The sequence below is a fragment of the Entelurus aequoreus genome, linkage group LG15, assembly GCF_033978785.1.
Source record: "Entelurus aequoreus isolate RoL-2023_Sb linkage group LG15, RoL_Eaeq_v1.1, whole genome shotgun sequence".
NCBI classification, from domain to species: Eukaryota; Metazoa; Chordata; class Actinopteri; order Syngnathiformes; family Syngnathidae; genus Entelurus; species Entelurus aequoreus.
Window position 1 is genome coordinate 7795647 of NC_084745.1, and position 21326 is coordinate 7816972.

The following is a 21326-nucleotide window of genomic DNA, read 5'->3' on the forward strand; positions in this document are numbered from 1 at the left end:
AAAACATGTGAAATTCCATTCCTTTTTTTAAGGCGGTCAGGCCAAAAGTTTGGACACACCTTCTCATTCAATGCTTCTTCTTTATTTTCATGACTATTTACATTGTAGATTGTCACATCAAAACTATGAATGAACACATGCGGAGTTATGTACCTAACAAAAAAAGGTGAAATAACTGAAATCATGTTTTATATTCTAGTTTCTTCAAAATAGCCACCCTTTGCTCTGATTACTGTTTTGCAGACTCTTGGCATTCTCTTGATGAGCTTCAAGATGTTGTCACCTGAAAGGGTCTCACTTCACAGGTGTCATAGTTTTGATGCCCATCCATCCATTTTCTACCGCTTGTCCCGTTCGGGGTCGCGGGGGGGGGGGGGGGGGGGGGTGTGTGCTGGAGCCTATCTCAGCTGCATTCTGGCGGAAGGCGGGGTACACCCTGGACAAATCGCCACCTCATCACAGGGCCAACACAGATAGACAGACAACATTCACACTCACATTCACACACTAAGGCCAATTTAGTGTTGCCAATCAACCTATCCCCAGGTGCATGTCTTTGGAGGTGGGAGGAAGCCGGAGTACCCGGAGGGAACCCACGCAGTCACGGGGAGAACATGCAAACTCCACACAGAAAGATCCCGAGCGCAGGATCGAACCCAGGACTTTCGTATTGTGAGGCAGACGCACTAACCCCTCTGCCTTCAGTGACAATCTACAATGTAAATAGTCATGAACATGAAGAAAATGCATTGAAATGATGTGTGTCGGGACAAGCGGTAGAAAATGGATGGATGGATGTATATGCATATGTGTGTGTATATACATATAAATAGATATTACTTTATTGATTCCTTCAGGAGTTCCCTCAGGAAAATTCAAAAATATATATATGTATGTATGTGTGTGTGTATATATATATATATATATATATATATATATATATATATATATATATATATATATATATATATATATATATACATACACAGCTAGATATACCGTATACCAGCCCCCAGACAAAAAAACATTTCTGTAAATTTGTCCCCCTCCCCCGAGTCAAAATAATTGCCCAGGTCTGTAATAAAGTGAGTTAGTATTTGGAGCCAAACATAATATTTATAACCTTGCATTCAACATTGTTTTGTTTGTTTCTCGACAGTACGCAAGTGCACCAATAAAAAAGATAGAGTTTAAAGTTTGAGAAAAGCAGTGTGTTCTCATCCCATTTGATTTTGCCTACTTGCGTATGTGTGCATGCATACATTCTGGTTATTTTAACTGTGTAATAACGTCAAGGGAAAATAAAGATGATTTCCCATCAAACATTTGACATTGATTTCATTTTAGTACTTAACTTAATGAGAATTGTTACCTGAAGATCAAAGTTTGTTTCCTCTCCATGGCTGAGAATCAATATCTGCAATGTGCTTCATTTAATGCCTAAAGAAACAAAACGGTGAGGTTCAATGTTATATAAAAATGCAGTTAGTCTAAATAGAAATGAATGCCATAAACACATTTCTAAAAAACATGTCTTTGTTAGAATGTTTATTGAAAGAAAACTCACCATGTAGTTGTGACCACTAGAGGGCAGCATCGCTCATCTTCCGCTAGTTTTGGACCACAATCTTCTTCTTAGAGGATGTTTTTATTGAACATCATTCATAGTCAGTTTAAACATTCATTGTACAGTATCCTAACACAAAAAGATATTTATAAAAAACAACAAAAATAGCAACATTATACTGCAAAATTACAGTTTAGTCATGTGAACCACAACAAATACACACATCATTAAAAAAATAACAATATTTACATAATGAACATTCTATTAAATGCAACAAGGTGACAGAAAATGTGTCCTTGAAATGTTTGCAGCAGCCTTCATCCATCTTGTGATCTATGTACAGTATCTTCTTCCACAATAGAGGACATTCATGTAACATGCCAAATACAATACTTTCTTCAGTAACTGGCCTGTAACAGAGAGAGAGAGAGAGAGAGAGAGAGAGAGAGAGAGAGAGAGAGAGAGAGAGAGAGAGAGAGAGAGAGAGAGAGAGAGAGAGAGAGTCCACCTGACAAGTCTCAGCTGTAACGACTGCTGTGACTGCGACGTGAAGAACTGCGAGTGGAGGAGCGTGAGGACCTGCACATTGTGACAAGACCATGGACATGTAACTGTTCATATGTAACACTGACACTAATATTTAGCCACTTTCACCTCTGCCTTTGGTATAAAAACTATTTTATATCATCTTGAGTTTTATCTAACGACTGTCCTGCTACCACGCTGTCATGCAACCTTACCGAGATCTGCGGTCCGAACTCCTGTAGCTTTTGCTCCGGCGCCGCCCTCGACGCCTGCTCGCGCTGCGACTACGACTGGAATAGCTGTCGGAGGACTCGGACCTGCGCCGACATCGGATTGTATTAGTAATCAAGGGTGTCCCAATCCGTTATTGATATCTGATATCATCAAAAAACAAGTATGTGATGATATGTGCTTGCATGTCAAACGTGATATCATGTGCGATGTCAGCACTCCTGCAGCCTGTTTAGTTGTGTGCGATATTATTTGCGATACAAGCAGTCCTGCAGCGTGTTTACTTGTGTGTGATATCATGTGCGATACAAGCACTACTGCAGCATGTTTACTTCTGTGCGATACGAGCACTCCTGCAGCGTGTTTACTTGTGTGTGATACAAACAGTCCTGTAGCGTGTATGCTTGTGTGATATCATGTGATACAAGCAGTCCTGCAGCGTTAATACTTGTGTGATATCATGTGTGATACAAGCAGTCATGCAGCGTGTTTACTTGTGTGTGATATCATGTGCGATACAAGCACTCCTGCAGCGCGTATACTTGTGCGCGACACAAGCAGTCCTGCAGTGTGTGATATAATGTGCGATACCAGCAGTCCTGCAGAGTGTTTACTTGTGTGTGATATCATTTGCGATACAAGCAGTCCTGCAGCCTGTTTACTTGTGTGTGATATCATGTGCGATACAAGCAGTCCTGCAGCGTGTTTACTTGTGTGTGATATCATGTGCGATACAAGCACTACTGCAGCATGTTTACTTCTGTGCGATACGAGCACTCCTGCAGCGTGTTTACTTGTGTGTGATACAAACAGTCCTGTAGCGTGTATGCTTGTGTGATATCATGTGATACAAGCAGTCCTGCAGCGTAAATACTTGTATGATATCATGTGCGATACAAGCAGTCATGCAGCGTTTTTACTTGTGTGTGATATCATGTGCGATACAAGCACTCCTGCAGCGCGTATACTTGTGCGCGACACAAGCAGTCCTGCAGTGTGTGATATAATGTGCGATACAAGCAGTCCTGCAGAGTGTTTACTTGTGTGTGTGATATCATTTGCGATACAAGCAGTCCTGCAGCCTGTTTACTTGTGTGTGATATCATGTGCGATACAAGCAGTCCTGCAGCGTGTTTACTTGTGTGTGATATCATGTGCGATACAAGCACTACTGCAGCATGTTTACTTCTGTGCGATACGAGCACTCCTGCAGCGTGTTTACTTGTGTGTGATACAAACCGTCCTGTAGCGTGTATGCTTGTGTGATATCATGTGATACAAGCAGTCCTGCAGCGTTAATACTTGTGTGATATCATGTGCGATACAAGCAGTCATGCAGTGTGTTTACTTGTGTGTGATATAATGTGCGATACAAGCAGTCCTGCAGCGTGTTTACTTGTGTGTGATACAAACAGTCCTGTAGCGTGTATGCTTGTGTGATATCATGTGATACAAGCAGTCCTGCAACGTTAATACTTGTGTGATATCATGTGCGATACAAGCAGTCATGCAGTGTGTTTACTTGTGTGTGATATAATGTGCGATACAAGCAGTCCTGCAGCGTGTTTCCTTGTGCTTGATATCATGTGCGATACAAGCAGTCCTGCAGAGTGTTTACTTGTGTGTGATATCATTTGCGATACAAGCAGTCCTGCAGCCTGTTTACTTGTGTGTGATATCATGTGCGATACAAGCAGTCCTGCAGTCTGTTTACTTGTGTGGGATATCATGTGCGATACAAGCAGTCCTGCAGCGTGTTTATTAGTGCCGAGCTGGACAGCCAGTTAACATCTAAATGTCCTCCAATAAGTACACCGTTTTTTATTTATTTTAGTCAAGTCATTTACAAAAGATAAATATGCTAGCTGTAAGCCACAGCAGATGCACAACAGCTCAGCACACAATAGCACACCAGCTAGACATAGGTAATAATGATTGAAAAATAAAACATGACATTTGTCAATACAAACAAGTATCAAATAATTATATTTTTATATACTTACACACACACAAAGTCTCCAAGGCAGAAGAGTATTAGAAAGTATCCAGTAACAAACGTGTCTGCATCATTCACTTACTGCATCATAACTTAACTTCACAAATTATTGTGACCACTAGCTGTCAGTTAAAAATATATATATATATATTTACCACTCCACTTCAACTTAAAGACAACAACAGTCTATCATAAAGTTAGTAGTGTTCATCATACCTACCATTGTTCACTTCATCAAACCTTTTTATAACATTGCACGCTACAAAAAATACAACTATGTAGAATGAATCGTGCTGTAATATCGTATTTGATCGACAAAAAGTCGGGACAAGTCTTTGTTAGTAATCATGATTTAGTGGGAACCAAACTAACAATCTAGAAACTGACTCTGTTATTATTAGATATTTTCAGAGGTACCACTTGGGATCAATGTCATGAAGACAAACATCTGATACATTTGAGGTGGGCCTACCTGGATCGTCTGCTGCGGTGATAATAGGAGCGACTCCTGGAGTGACTCCTACTGTACGTCCGACTGATGTGAAGGAAGACACAGGCGTGTCATGCAACACCAGACTGAATGATAAAAGGTGTGCGGTGTACCTGTGACTTCTGTAACTTCTGTATGTGCTGCTGCGGGAGCGTCCCCTGCCGTGTCTCCTTCGACTTCTGCTGCGATCCCTGAAAGCGAGAGCCAAGCATGCCATCAGCTTCCTCTTCTAAGAAGTTGATATCTAAACTCTCTCTCGTCAAACGGCTTCCATTCTGACCTGGAGCAGTAGCTGGAGCTCCGCGATCGACTCCTGGACCTGCTGTAGGAGTGCGACCAGTCTCTTGTGCGGGAGCGCTGGCTGGAAGCGGAGCGAGATCGCCGGGTGACCGACCTGGACGTCCTCGGGGAGTCATCCCCGGTTATTCCCACAGAAGGGGAGCTGTCCTCGCCGGAGCTCTCCTGGTTCCTCGGCCTCCGGTTGAGCCGCACAGTCTTGCGGACTTCGTCGAAGAGCGAACCGGGTCGCACCCGGCTGGTGCTCTTGATCTCCATCCTCACTCCCTGCGCGTTTGACGAGGGGCTCTGCTGCACTAGCATGTGTTTGGCTTCCAGCAAGGCCGTGTTGACGCTCTGCAGAGAAGACGTTCCTTTCAAAGGCCTCCACTTGAAGCTAACATTGGTGCCTGGAGGTTTGCCCGGCTCCGCTTCAGCTTTGAGTCCGTGGGCTGTTGTCGCGGTAACGGTAGATTGTTCTGGGCCTTGCAGCTGATGATGTTGGGCATCTTTACTGGCTTTGGCAGGCAGATGGGAAGTGTTTTTGAGAGTTATTTCAGGGGTTTTATTCAAGGAATTAGGTGTAGTTGAAGCTTCGATGACTGTTTCATGCTCAGGAGTACAAATGTCCATGTCCTCCATAGAGTGCTGCTCTTTGTTACAACTATTTCTGTTGGACGCCTGATGAAGAGGTTCAGATAGTTTGGAGTTTTTGTTATGTTCTTTCACCCTCAGCTGCCCCCTGCTTTCTTCTGGATTTGGGTTCTTGTTGAGAGAGGTCACATGCGGCTCTTTAACACTCCTCAGGTCCACCTTGGTTTCTTCATTGGCAGCTCTCATCGGGCTGCGTCTCTCTCGCTTTGATTCCTCTTCATCGTCCTCCTCTCCAAACTCTAAAGGCGGCTGCCAGTGAAAAGTCTCTTTGAGCTTCTGACGTTTCTTCTTGGATCGTTTGCTCTTGTCCTTTGCATGATGGGAAGCAGTCTTGGTCTCTCTGCTCTTATGTTTGTGCTTCCGTTTGGACTTCTTCTTGCTCTTGTGCTTCTCATGTTCAGCTTCCTGTGGACAGACGTCTGACGGATGAGAAGCTGCAGGAACCTCAACTGCCGTGGCCTCAGTGGTCTTTTTGGAAGTTTCACAGTCAGATTCAGAGCTGGCTTCGCCTTCCTCTTTTTCAGACAGAGCCAGTGCCCTGCAGGTTATGGTTTCTTGGTCACTATCAGAATTCCACCCAGTTAGGCCTGAAGTCTTCTTGTCCGATATGCTACTGAATGCTTGGTTCTGATGTTTGGTTAGATTAGCAGTGTTGCTGAGGCTGACTTTATCACTATCGCTGTCCCATCCAGACCTGTTATTCAAGTCCTCCTCCAGCCCTGAGCTGCTGTTTTTTGTCTTTTCCTGCAGAGAACTGCACGGCTCATTAATTCCCTTGGAGACGTCAACAGGACTTGGCTCACAGCCTGTTCCTGTTTCCATTTCTTGAGTGGTGGACAGTGAAAAGTGCTTGTCTATATTCTTTATTTTCTTCAGAGAATTGTAATACTTTTTCCACTCCTTGTCAGTGGCTTTCTTCTTTCTGCTCCTTGTCTTGTGTGAGTGTTTAAAGTTTGATTCGCTTGGTGTGGAAGATCTGCTGTGACGGGACCTGGACTTGCTGGAATTCCTGCTTTTAGAGCGACTGTATGAACGGCTGCGGGACTTGCTTCTGGAGGACCTGCTGGGTGAGTCCTGTGTGGGTTTGTGTGCTCCATCGACTTCTGCGTCACCAGTCAGACGATTTTCCAGAACTGAACTCGGGGCTTTCTCTTCAACTGTTTGTTCCGTGGAGGAAATATTCTGTGAAGATATTTGGGCTTTGCTTTCATGAATATGGATGTAGGAAGGCTTCCAGGGCTTTTGACCTGGCTTCCAGCGAGACGGGGGAGGACTGTCGCTCATGGGGATCACAGGGACACTTTCTAAAGGCGATACAGTCGGGAGTCTAGAGGACGATGTGACTTTACCCTCAGATATCTTTCCTGCTGTGGCGTCTGCTTTGGACTTGATGGATTTCCGCTTTCTTGGAGATCTGGATAAACTCTTCCTCCTGTTTGAACTCACTGACCTGGACCCATGTCTGGACCTTGATCTGGACCTGGATCGAGAATAGGAACGTGATCTAGATCGAGTCTGAGAACGGCTTCTAGACTGAGACAGGCTCCTCGATCTTGAATAAGATCTGGATCTTTTATAAGACTTCGCCCGGGATCTAGATCGACTGGATATCCGGGATCTGGAGTAAGATCGCGACACAGAGGACTGACGTCTGGCGTAACGCTGACTTGAAGTGGAACGAGATGGAGAGCGGGAGGTTCTGGATTTGGACCTTCTTGAAGATGGCCACCTTTCCGCCTCTGACGTAACAACCTCTTGAGGTTTGCTCTTGGAACTCTTCTTCTTGCCATGTTTATGTTTTTTCACCTTCTTTTTGTGTTTGCCTTTCTTCTTCTCCTTCTTAGGTTGGCGCTGTGGGCTGGACCGCTCAGAGCTGCGGTCGGATGAGCGCTCAGACGACCTGGACCACGCAGAGTCGCTTCGGTCGTCCCATCTGCGTGAGTAACAGTCATGTAGTGTGTGGAGTAGACAAGAAGCACAACATGAAGTCCTACCGGTCCCCTTTGCTCCATCTCTCCACACTGGGAGGTTGATAGGCTTTAGTCCGCATCATCTCCTCCTTCCAGTGGGGCGGAGTTTCACTGCTGCCACGCTCTTCCACTGAAGCGGACCGAGATTTAGACCTGGTGGGAGTGTGATACCTCTGTGGACAAAGCAGGAGACTCCAATCCTGGATCCAATGGCAAGTATGAACATGACATGAATGAACATACGATTGTTCCTCTGCCTCTGATCTTGCGTCCAGACTTTGAGACCGCAGGCATCTGTTCCGCTGGGAGAGCAGCTTCTTGTTTCTCAACACTGGGGGAGAAATAGGCCTTCAAATATCTGCTTAGAACATTACAGGAGATAAATATGGTTTCAACTGACATCTCTGCTTTGATCTCCTGGCCTGGAACATCCCGTCGGAGCAGAAAGCGGTTCTCGGGCACAGGCGGGATCTCCTCTGGTCGAACTACTGGCTTTTCTCTCTTCCCAACTTGGTCTTTCTCTCCTTCCGCATCGGCGTCTCCCATTTCTTCTTTTAAAGGCTTGTGTGAGCTGAAACAACAAGAGAAAATAAGCATGAAATGAAGCAACCGCCACTGTTTATGTCATGGTCATCATTACCTTTGTTTGGAAGATTCAATGTCAACATCATTCTCCCTCTTTGTCAGCCTCCTCCTCTTTTTGGGCCTCCTACTTTTGCCAGGTCTCTTATTCTTACGACATTGGGGCTTTTCCGAGCTGTCAGACTCCATGGAGGTGGATCTCTGGGATGAAGTGTCCACGGAATTGAGGGAGGAGTCCGCAGAACGAGAAGCTCTCATCCTTTTGCCTTCAAGGACTGAAGACACGTTTTGTTCCATTTCAAATCTTAAGTCTGACCGTAAGAAATAGAAGCGGTGGAAAGGATTTACCATCGTTAGCCGACTTGGTAATCAGCTGTCCACAGTCCACCACTCTCACGTCGGCGTACGGTCGGCTCGCCGAGTCCGTCTTCAGCCCCTCGATCTTTTTGATCACCTCAAAGCCGGAGATGACGAGACCGAAGACGACGTGGACTCTGCGGGAAGGCAGAGATGACCCGTGGCTTGTCATTCACACACAGTAAGCAAGCTTTTATATTGGCAAGAGCAAAAAGGTACCCATCGAGATGAGGCGCCATCTTTGTGGTGCTGCTTGAGCAAGAACCAAACCAGGAGGATGTATCGAGGTGACAGATGAGGACCGTGAAAAGTGAGACAGAGGAGGACAAGAATGAGGACAAATGGGGAAATTCCCCAAAGCCGGGTGTTACTTTACGATGGGAAAAGACAACAAAAAAAAAAGATTACAACCCTTTGTTTTTAAGATATTTGATGACAATGGTGTGATCATACATTGGACTATTAGGATTAACTCCTTTGGTGTCACACCTCAAGCCATGTGACTGGTGTTTAGCATATCTCAAACTAATGTAAATAAACAATAAGGTCAGGAGAGAGAGAGAGATAGAAGCACAGCCTCGGAGACACATTACCTTGGAAGAGCAGGATGCTAGAGTTTCTGTAAATTTTACACAAAAAAACGGCAAGAGAAGAAATGTAACACATTTGTCGGTAAAAAAGGTTTTGAATCGATGTTTCTCTGCACTGTGGTGTCTAAACTACATATCATGGGGTCAGACAAGAAAAGCAGACTAAAGTTTATTCAGAACCAGGGCTGGGCATTCCACGACATTCACTTGAATTATGAATTGTGGAAACGTTATTCTTTATATTCAGGCATAAAAAAAGTTTGTCATAGCAGAGGCAATCAATGAATCAATGATGATGCCCATCCCTATTCAGAAGCAACAATAGTCGAGCTGTCTATTCTTCAAATAGTGTTATTTTGGGGTGAAGAACGATGCTCACATGAAAAACTGTGAACCGTTGGTGTCTTTCCCACGGTTGGCCATGGACAACAGGAAGGCGCGGTCGTGTTTGAGAGTGAAATTCTCATCTGTGGGAAGCAGACCAACATTGGGCGACATGTCAGGACTGTGTGCGTGCAAATGTTTGCCAGCTTGAATGTTGGGCGGACAACGAGTCATTTGTGTAATCTATCAAACTTAACAATCGCCTCACCCACCAGCGTTTACAAAACTATAAAGGCTTAGCTCTGTTAAAGGGCAACTGCACGTTTTGGGGGGAATTTTGCCTCTCATTCACAATCCTTATGCAAGACAAAGAACACGTTTTTCTTATTGTATGCATTCTAATTCGTAAAATACGGCAAGTATGAGGTGGCTAACAATACAGCTAATGAGAGTACACTATTCCGCCCATAAAGCCCTCTAAAAATACATCCAAAAAGCGTCAACAACACACCATTTACATGTCGTGTCCTGAATATTAACATGTATTAGTGATATTGTTATTACAGGTGCTAACGCAGGGGTGTCAAACTCATTTTAGCTCAGGGGCCGCATGGAGGAAAATCTGTGCACACGCGGGCTGAACTATTAAAATCATGGCATTAAAACTAAAATGAATGTTTATATCTGAATACATTTGTATTGTATTGTACAGAGAATAATACTACCAACACCATGCTTAATGTGCTTTTGCTGCCAATGGAACTGGTGCTTTACAGAGAGTAAATGGGACAATGAAAAAGGAGGATTACCTCCAAATTCTTCAGGACAAGCTAAAATCATCAGCCTGGAGGTTGGGTCTTGGGCGCAGTTAGGTGTTCAAACAGGACAATGACCCCAAACACATATCAAAAGTGGTAAAGGAATGGCTAAATCAGGCTAGAATTAAGGTTTTAGAATGGCCTTCCCAAAGTCATGACTTAAATGTGTGGACAATGCTGAAGAAACAAGTCCATGTCTAAACCAACAAATTTAGCTGAACTGCACCAATTTTGTCAAGAGGACTGGTCTAAAATTCAAGCAGAAGCCTGCCATAAACTTGTGGATGGCTACCAAAAGCGCCTTATTGCAGTGAAACTTGCCAAGTGTCATGTAACCAAATATTAACATTGCTGTATGTATACTTCTGACCCAGCACATTTTCAGTAGATCCATAATACATTCATAAAAGAACCAAACTTCATGAATGTTTTTTGTGACCAACAAGTATGTGCTCCAATCACTCTATCACAAAAAAACAAGTGTTGTAGAAATAATTGGAAACTCAAGACAGCCATGACATTATGTTCTTTACAAGTGTATGTACACTTTTGACCACGACTAATATATATATAGATATATATATATATATATATATATATCGTTTTAGAGCGCTTTATAGGCTCCATTGTTAGCTGACTTTTTATAATATTTATTTACGATTTAGAGTGCATAAAAGAAGAACAACATATGCGTTGTTGTCTTACATAAGGATTGTGAATGATGGACACATTTCCATTAAAAAAAGTGCAGTTCCCCTTTAAACAAGAAATATTGGTCAATTAAGAGCTCCTGTTGAACTACTGTGCTAAAATAGTTGTGTGTCCTTCTTGGGGCTTGTGAAACAACATTTCTGGTATTGTTTTCAGTTATTAAAAAGTGTCCTTGTTGGAATCAATATGAGGCAGAGATCACTATTGACTGCGCAGTAAAGCACAGTGATGCTGAAAATGTGAAATGGTGGCAGATTGATCAAAAGAGGCAAAAACAATGTTTTCTAAATGCCCTGACCTTCACTTTAGCGTATCTAAATCAAGATCTAGTATCCTGGTTGCACGACTAAATCCAATATTGCTGCTGTTGTACTCCTGGGAGTCCTAGCAAAGCCGCAGTGAGGGTCAACCTTGTAAAGGGCACTGCAGCTTTGAAAAGATATGTGAGCAGGCTAACTTCCCATCAGGTGCGTTCGGTGCAAGCATGGTTTGAGGGCAGGTGGTGTGTACTGCTGTGTACATGTCTTACCTTTTCATTTTGCAAAAGACCACTCTACAAATAAAAGAATAACGGTGGAAAATTTTAGGCAAGAAGACTGTAGCGTTCAAAAAAAAAAAAGAGAGAATGCCTACGCTCCATGCTGATTGTTTTTGTAACGAAAGCCAACTAACTTTCCACTAAACAGAAGAGTCAACTGGACATGAGAAAGGGTAAAGGTCAGCAGGGCTTTTGAGTACACTACCGGTCACAAGTTGGAGAGCAGCTGACTTCGCATAAAAACATAACGCACTAAAAAAAAAAAAAAAAAAAGAGTGTCGTTGCTTCGCCTAGTGGTAAAGTTGGTAAATTACACTTTCATCAGACGTCAAGACAAGTTCCTCATTACATTTTCAACACTAATTGTGATCACCTAAACCAGGGGTTGGCAACCCAAAATGTTGAAAGAGCCGTCCATACTGGACCAAAAATACAAATCTGTCTGGAGCCGCAAAAAACTAAAAGCCTTATAGTCTTATAATGAAGGCAACACATGATGTAACGGTGTCTATATTAGCCTACTATCAAAATAACTTTGTTGAAATGGAATATTTATTCTACACATTATTACAACATTGGAAAACTTATCAGAGGGTGAGATAACAAACATTTAAAAATGACGGCAAGCGTGAATTAAAAAGCAAGGTACGTATTGTTACACCCCTATTTGTGATGATGCAACTTGTCTGATTTTAAGTCCTCAGTAACGATGTAGGACAACTAAAATAAAGAAGCTCTCCTCACACTTTTAACCGGTAGCGTCCTTGAATAACTCACATGGTTTTAAAAATAGGACAGCAATAATAAATACTATTAACACACAGTTGCATGCAACGATTGGATCATGCAAACAAGTTAGATGAATTTGGATCTCCAGATTACCTTCAAAGTAGCCACCATATATGGACTCTCCTCCTCTTCCATTTCCTGTCAACATGAAAGTAAAAATCTTACTGTTTGGCAGGCAGGAAAGAACAAGTAACATTCTGCCTTAAATCCTGACATATGGAAAGGTGCATTTGAAAACTAACCCTGGATTTCCACTGGATGCAGAACGGCGCCTTACTGTCAACATCTTTAGGACTTATGTCTTATTGTTGACGTCTTTAGGACTTATGTCTTATTGTTGACATCTTTAGGACTTATGTCTTACTGTCAACATCTTTAGGACTTATGTCTTGTTGTTGACCTATTTAGGACTTATTTAAGTTAAAGTTAAAGTACCCATGGTTGTCACACACACACACACTAGGTGTGGCGAAATTATTCTCTGCATTTGACCCATCACCCTTGATCACCCCCTGGGAGGTGAGGAGTAGTGAGCAGCAGCGGTGGCCGCGCCCGGGAATAATTTTTGGTGATTTAACCCCCAATTCCAACCCTTGATGCTGAGTGCCAAGTAGGGAGGTAATGGGTCCCATTCTTATATGTCTTATTGTTGACGTCTTTAGGAATTATGTCTCACTGTCAACGTCTTTAAAACTTATGTCTTACTGTCAACATCTTTAGGTTTTATGTCTTATTGTTGACATCTTTAGGACTTATGTCTTAAGGTCAACGTCTTTAAAACTTATGTCTTACTGTCAACATCTTTAGGTTTTATGTCTTATTGTTGACATCTTTAGGACTTATGTCTTACTGTCAACACCTTCCAAACTTATGTCTTACTGTCAACGTCTTTAGGACTTATGTCTTATTGTTGACGTCTTTAGGACTTATGTCTTAAGGTCAACGTCTTTAAAACTTTTGTCTTACTGTCAACGTCTTTAGGACTTATGTCTTATTGTTGACATCTTTAGGACTTATGTCTTACTGTCAACATCTTTAAAACGTATGTCTTACTGTCAACATCTTTAAAACGTATGTCTTATTGTTGATATCTTTAGGACTTATGTCTTACTGTCAACATCTTTAAAACGTATGTCTTACTGTCAACGTCTTTAAAACTTATGTCTTATTGTCGACATCTTTAGGACTTATGTCTTACTGTCAACATCTTTAAGACTTATGTCTTATTGTTGACGTCTTTAGGACTTATGTGTTAATGTCAACGTCTTTAGGACTTAGGTCTTAATGTCAACGTCTTTAGGACTTATTGTTGACTTCTTTAGGACTTATGTCTTATTGTTGACTTCTTTAGGACTTATGCCGTTCAGCAGCCGTCACACATCCAGTGGAAATCCGGGGCACTTTAGTTATTAATGTCAGCGTGATCTTGTCCTTCAGACATCAGGAATAGCACAATCACTAAGCATCGACAGAGTTGCACACCCTGATTCAAGTAAAAAGTGTCAAAGTGCGGCCGTCGTTACCGTCAGTGAAGTCGCCTCCTTGGATCATAAAGTTCTTTACAACTCTGTGAAATGTGGAGCCTTTGTAGCACAGCTTTTTTCCTGCCACTTTGCCTGTTCCCTTTTCACCTGCAGCCATGAAAGGTGTGTTAGTAAGTCAGGGAGCACGGGCAACACATCACATCTTTCTTTTCTTCTGCACGCATTTATAGTGCAGCTCTTCTTACGAGCCTTTGTGTCAGGAGACTGAATTCCAGCCCCCCCCCTTTCAGATGTGCATGAGAGACAGAGGACACAGGGATGGCTGTTCAAACGGCCATCTTGGGTTACTAATCTTGTGGTACTTTACCTCTGCAGCTGGGCTGTTGTTCTGCTTTCACATAGCAAGAACTGCCCACTAAAATCTAGTCAAGTCAAAGACCATTCCATATCGGAGTATAGGACGAGCATCATAAATGTTGTAGTCTTCAGCGTATGGGACTACAAATGTTTCTTTCATGTGGCCGGTGAAAGCCTGGAAATAATCAGCATCAATAAAGCACTTTATTTTTCTTACTAAACATATCAGTCCTTTGAATTTCACGGAATAAATGCACACACTGTGCACAATTGCATGTCTTTTAGACTTCAGAACTATCTGACCATGCAAAAAAACAAAAACATGATATAAATAGTCCAAAGCGTGGCCTGCAGCATATTGCTTGATAAAGAAATGATAGTAAAAGTCTGCCAACTAGTCTTAGAAGAGACTAGAGCTGAACTGATGAAGCATCTGCTACAACACAGGTGTCAAACAAAAGGCCAGAGGGCCAAATCTGGCCTGCCACATTATTTTATGTGGCCCACAAAAGCATAGAAATAATATGCGTTAATAAAATGATTAATCTTTTCTTACTAAATATATTTGTTCTTTCCCTTTTGACATTAAAAATCATGTACTGCATATCTTTTCAAACTCAATGTTATCAAAATAAAATATTATATTATCATGTATACCAAAAATATTTTTTGTTAAAATGAAAATGAATACTGTACTTAAATATCTGCTTGATTTATGATTTCAAAACAAATTATCAATCAAATTTTAGACTGTAAAATTGACAATACATTTTACAGTTAAATTCCACCGACTGAGTTTTTTACCGTAAAATCATCTTTGGTACTGTTTTTTTTCCATATACAGTAAGACACTAAAATATTAAAAAACAAACAAAAAAACATCAAAACAAAAAGATTTTACGGTAAACAAAACTGGCAGCTCTGTTGCTTGAATTTTACAGCTAAAAACAGTGGTATTGTTTTTCCATTCCATCGAGAGAATGCCAAGAGTGTGCGAAAACGTAATCAGAGCAAAGGGTGGCTATTTTGAAGAAACTAGAATATAAAACATGTTTTCACCTTTTTTTGTTAAGTACATAACTCCACATGTGTTCATTCATAGTTTTGATGCCTTCAGTGACAATCTACAATGTAAATAGTCATGAAAATAAAGATAACGCATTGAGTGAGAACATGTGTCCAAACTTTTGGCCTGTACTGTATTTTAATTTGATTTGATAAATGAAAATTCCGTTCATTCGTTATCACGTTAACTCTGACGGCCCCAATTAAAAATGAAAGTGTAAAATAGGACTAGCATTTTGTACTGACCAGTGCACAAAGAGAGAAAGTTCTTGCTGGTCTTGGGACAAACGTCGGAAAAAAGTTGAAAGACAATTCGCCCAACTGCAAAACAACACAAAGGCAAAGGTCAGTTTTTGGTAACTACAGCATCAATTGGGCCAAACTTATATTTTAATAACAAAACTAACAGGGCACCTTTTTAATTGGCCTACTAAAGATGACTACATGAGGCAATTCCTGAAGGAATTGCATATGAATTAATTAATTAATTCTGGTTTATTTGAAATAGGGACAGATACAGAAACATAGAAATCTGAAACAGTCATCCAATGTTTGCATCATAGTGTTTGTAGCCTAAGCTAATTTACAACACTTGTCCCCAACAACAACAAGACAGATCTAACATCATTAAAAATAGGAAAATAAAAAGAAAGAGGCAAAGAGGAGTCAATAATAATGATAATAGTAATAATAGTGACAAAGTGCAAACTAGATAAAAGCCAATAATAATAATAATAACACAGACAAAGTGCAATCTAGATAAGAACCAATTAGTGAAAATTAGTAAATACTAAACATGGGAACACGATTGTTGTTCAACTAGCCACAATTTTCTTTGTTTTTTGAAAGTGACAAGTGCAAGTATACTTTTCAAAGTGTCAGGTAGAGAGTTCCATAGTTGTGGTCCTTTTATTGAAAAGGCAGTCTGGGCAAAAGATGTCCTACGGAATGGAACGCAACAGTTGCCTTTTGACGTTGCTCGGGTGCTAGATCTGGTACCACTTTGCAGTCTTGTAATTGCCTTGCAGAGCCATTGGGGAGCAGAGTTATTTAAGCATTAAAAAAACAGTTTGACTGTGTGTAACAAAATGAAAATTGGTAAAACTTAAAATATTGTATTTGGTTAGAATTTGGCAATGATTATATCGTATAATCTTCTTGTCTAGGACTTTCAAGGCGTGGTTATAGAGACATTTAATGGTCTTGATTGATGACTGGTGTGCCTGGGACCATGTAGTTAAGCCATAAGAGATGTGTGAAAGAATCATTGAGTTCATAAAAGTAAAAGCACAGCTGAGAGTTAAACAGTTTCTTATAATCTTAAAACAGCCTAGGTTTGCCGTCATGGTTTTACACATTTTCTTAATGTGACTTTTAAAATTCAGCTGATAGTCTATGATTATGCCTAAATATTTTACTTGTTCAATGATTGCTCCAATGCTGACGTTGAACTGAAATCCTGCAATTTTTTTTATAATTGTTGAAGTAGAGCACACAATTCCTAAACAGGCTGAATATTTTTTAAGTTGGAATCGTTTTAATCAGATGAAAAATGGGGGAGTTGTGGAACTTTTAAGAATGTCCCATTTATTTCAATGGAAATTTCCCCAAAATTTGGGAATTTCGTGAAAAGCTGGATTTTTTTTGAAAATTGTAAAAAACTTGAATGGTCTGAATAAGTTGAAATGGTTGGTGTTGGAATTTTAAAAATCGGTCGAGAAATGTTGAAGTAGTAACATTTTTAATTGAGAAATGGTATTAAGAAATTCCTGGAATTTTGGGAAAACCGGGAATTTTTCCAGTTCGAAAAACAAAAATGTTTTTTGTCCTGATTAAGAAGAATGTTTGGACAGTGGAACAGTTGAAGTGGGTTTCAAAATGTGGAAGGAGTAGTCGCCAGAAAAAAGGGTCAAAAAAGTGTTTGAAATAAAACGGGAATTATGGGAATTCCTGGAATTCTTTTGAACTTTGAAAAATAATAGTTTGAATGTCCAGGATGAGTGGAATACATTGAAGGTGGAATATTTTTAATCAGTTGAAAAATGTGGAAATGGTGGAAGTTTGAAAAATGGCCAATTCATTTTGAATGGGGAAAATGTCCTGGAAAACCTGGAATTTTGGGAAACCTGGAAATTTTTCAAGGGAAAGCCCGCGATTCCCGAATAGGCTGAACAGTTTGAAGTTAGAATGGTTTGAATCGGGTGAAAAACGTGGAAGGTAGAGCGCGCCAAAATCTGGAGAAGAAGAAGTTGAAGAAGTTTATTAAATAATTAATTTTGGTGTAGAAAACCATATGTGTGAATGCTTTGGAGCGTTCACACAATGACAAAAAAAAGTCCTGCTGTAAAGTTTACTTACTGCAGGTCTTTACTCCCTCCCTTGATCAAGTATTAATCCACTAAAACATCAAAGCCTGATCAACCGGTCCTGGTTTTTGGTGAAATGACACAGATTACAAAGACAACAATGACTCTTTAGGCTTACCAAACTAGAAGCGAAAGCAGTAGATGTCCTACTTTATTCAAAAAGTCAGGGAAACAGTGAGAACAAAACAAGGCCTGTGTAATGACGATGATGACAAGAAGCTAAATGAGCCTCAAAGTCCTCGTCCAAGATCCTACCTGGCTCGCGATTGAGCTCCACGTCAAAGTAACACTGAGGGCGGTCCTTCACCCCCATTCTGATCAAAGTCTAGGTGACCTACAATGAGGACAAACACACTCAGTAGGTGAAGATCTTCACATTGAAACGTGTGTGCAAAAAAACAGGAAGAGTGAGAAGGAAGGTGTGATGGAGAGAGAGAGAGAGAGAGAGAGAGAGAGAGAGAGAGAGAGAGAGAGAGAGAGAGACACAGAGAGAGAGAGACAGAGAGAGAGAGAGAGACAGAGAGAGAGAGAGACAGAGAGAGAGAGAGGGAAATGCATTCAAACTTGTTAAGTCACATACTTGGGAGGAGGGATGGGTGTTCCCCTACTTTTCCTTTTTAATCTACTTTTTTTTATTGTCATTTAAATTTGGGCTGCATAAAATAATTGGGATCTTGACATTCAAACTTGTTAAGTTACATACTTGGGAGGAGGGATGGGCGTTCCCCTACTTTTCCTTTTTAATCTTCTTTTTTTTATTGTCATTTCAATTTGGGCTGCATAAAATAATTGGGATCTTGACTCACATTGACTCATTTCTAAATGATGACCATTTTTTTTTCATGTTACCGTATTTTCCGGACTATAAGGCGCACTTAAAATCATTTTCCCCCCCTCAAAACTCGTCAGTGCGCCTTATAACCCAGTGGGCCTAATGTACGGAATAATTCTGGTTGTGCTTACTGACCTCCAAGCTATTTTATTTGGTACATGGTGAAATGATAAGTGTGACCAGTAGATGGCAGTCACACATAAGAGAGATAAGAGATACGTGTAGACTGCAATTTGATGGCAGTCACACACAAGAGATACGTGTAGACTGCAATATGACTCAAAGTAAACAACACCAAAATGTTATATGTTCCATTCAAAATATAGAACATTACACACGGCGCTCAAAAATGTTTTAGTACGCCTTTGGTAAGCTATGAAGCCGCACCGCTTGATGCATTGTGCTGTGCTTCAACATAGGAGTATTATTATGGTGTGTGTATAAGGTAAGACATTATCTGGCGTTTTGTTTTACAATATTATGCAAAAGCAACTTTTCTTACATTCTGGTACCTGCTGATCTGTATTTGGGATCTGCATAAGTCCTGAAAATTTGCGCGCGACCGCCTATTTAGTCCGTGCCGACACTGTAGTCATGAGCTTCTTCTTTTTCTCTATCTTCTTGTAATGGGACATTAATCTTCTGCTGTTGCCATTTCTAATATAAAGTAGTGTAAAGTTCTAACTTACTGTATATCTGTCAACAAACTTGCCATTAAAGCGTTAAAACATACCGGTGTAGTGAGTTTACATTATTCACCCAAGGAAGTTTAGTTTATCGAGTTCCGGTCGGACGATTTTCACGAGACACATTTAAGTGCACTGGCTTCCTGTGCACTTAAGATGCGAATTTAAGATTTTACTAATTACGTATAAAATACTAAACGGTCTAGCTCCATCTTATCTTGGTGATTGTATTGTACCATACGTCCCGGCAAGAAATCTGCGTTCAAAGAACTCGGGCTTATTAGTGATTCCCAGAGCCCAAAGAAGGTCTGCGGGCTATAGAGCGTTTTCTATTGGGGCTCCAGTACTCTGGAATGCCCTCCCGGTAACAGTTAGAGATGCTACCTCAGTAGAAGCATTCAAGTCCCATCTTAAAACTCATTTGTATACTCTAGCCTTTAAATAGACCCCCCTTTTAGACCAGTTGATCTGCCGTCTCTTTTATGCTCTGCCCCCCTCTCCCACGTGGAGAGGTTATCAGGTGACCACAGATGAGGTGCCAGCTGTCCAAAGTCGGGACCCAGGGTGGACCACTCATCTGTGCATCAGTTGGGGACGTCTCTGCGCCGCTGACCTGTCTCCACTCAAGATGATCTCCTGCTGGCCCCACTATGGACTGGACTCTCAAACTATTATGTTAGATCCACTATGGACTGGACTCCCACTATTATGTTAGATCCACTATGGACTGGACTCTCACAATATTATGTTAGATCCACTATGGACTGGACTCTCACACTATTATGTTAGATCCACTATGAACTGGACTCTCACACTATTATGTTAGATCCACTATGGACTGGACTCTCACACTATTATGTTAGATCCACTATGGACTGGACTCTCACACTATTATGTTAGATCCACTATGGACTGGACTCTCACACTATTATGTTAGATCCACTATGGACTGGACTCTCACACTATTATGTTAGATCCACTATGGACTGGACTCTCACATTATTATGTTAGATCCACTATGGACTGGACTCTCACACTATTATGTTAGAGCCACTATGGACTGGACTCTCACAATATTATGTTAGATCCACTATGGACTGGACTCTCACACTATTATGTTAGATCCATAATGGACTGGACTCTCACACTATTATGTTAGATCCACTATGGACTGGACTCTCACACTATTATGTTAGATCCACTATGAACTGGACTCTCACACTATTATGTTAGATCCACTATGGACTGGACTCTCACACTATTATGTTAGATCCACTATGGACTGGACTCTCACACTATTATGTTAGATCCACTATGAACTGGACTCTCACACTATTATGTTAGATCCACTATGGACTGGACTCTCACACTATGTAGATCCACTATGGACTGGACTCTCACAATATTATGTTAGATCCACTATGGACTGGACTCTCACACTATTATGTTAGATCCACTATGGACTGGACTCTCACACTATTAACTTGATCCACTCCACATCCATTGCACCGGTCGCCCAGGGTGGAGGTGGGGTTCCCCACATCTGCGGTGCCCTCCAAGGTTTCTCATTGTCATCCCGTTGGATTGAGTTTTTCCTTGCCCATGTCGTTGTGGCTTGTGCAGCCCTTTGAGACATTCGTGATTTAGGGCTATATAAATAAACTTTGATTACTTGATTGACATTACAAAATCACTACAGCACAACTAAAGAGCGTATCTTACAGCTGTCACCACAATTATTGTTATTGTCAACTGAACGGTAAGCCAAAATGAAACACAATCTAGTCATTGTTGGCCGCAAAAACATCACATTCAAAGAGGATAGCAGCATGCTAACATAAGTTATGCTAACTAGCTCGCGTCCTAACTGGCGGGTTTTCCACGACACAATTATCGTTCACAAGGGATGTTTTATGAGCATGAACACTCTTTAGGGGAATGTAAAATACAAGACGACTCACCACCAACCTGCGTGTGAAGAGTAAACGGACAACTAGTCACCGAAGGCCGACAGGACAGCTAGCTTACTGCTAACTCCTGTTAGCAACGTGATGCTACATCCGGGTACTGGCGCTGTCCTTCTTGGCTTTCCGTACTTTGTTGTTGTGGTTTGGCGGT

The 21326-nt window shown here is 41.3% G+C and overlaps 1 protein-coding gene across 4 annotated transcripts; it reads right to left on the reverse strand.

The window, feature by feature from the left end:
- Nucleotides 1-1980: 1980 nt before the first annotated feature.
- nktr (natural killer cell triggering receptor) lies at nucleotides 1981-21306 on the reverse strand. Of its 4 annotated transcripts, none has more exons than XM_062020678.1 (17): nucleotides 21177-21306; nucleotides 17946-18024; nucleotides 15571-15645; nucleotides 13942-14049; nucleotides 12512-12556; nucleotides 9618-9705; nucleotides 8868-8897; nucleotides 8640-8785; nucleotides 8350-8566; nucleotides 8110-8280; nucleotides 7953-8040; nucleotides 7734-7882; nucleotides 5090-7672; nucleotides 4923-5000; nucleotides 4792-4854; nucleotides 2308-2409; nucleotides 1981-2146 (listed from the first exon to the last, which is right to left on the reverse strand). In XM_062020678.1, exons 2-17 carry the CDS (start codon nucleotides 18001-18003, stop codon nucleotides 2086-2088), a joined length of 4062 nt encoding a protein of 1353 aa, XP_061876662.1. In that variant the 5' UTR covers nucleotides 18004-18024; nucleotides 21177-21306; the 3' UTR covers nucleotides 1981-2085. The 4 variants fall into 4 exon arrangements, with proteins under 4 accessions (XP_061876662.1, XP_061876661.1, XP_061876663.1 ...); XM_062020677.1 differs by having other exon boundaries at nucleotides 21170-21304; XM_062020679.1 differs by lacking the exons at nucleotides 15571-15645; nucleotides 17946-18024; nucleotides 21177-21306 and adding an exon at nucleotides 11621-11644 and having other exon boundaries at nucleotides 13942-14030.
- Nucleotides 21307-21326: the final 20 nt, after the last annotated feature.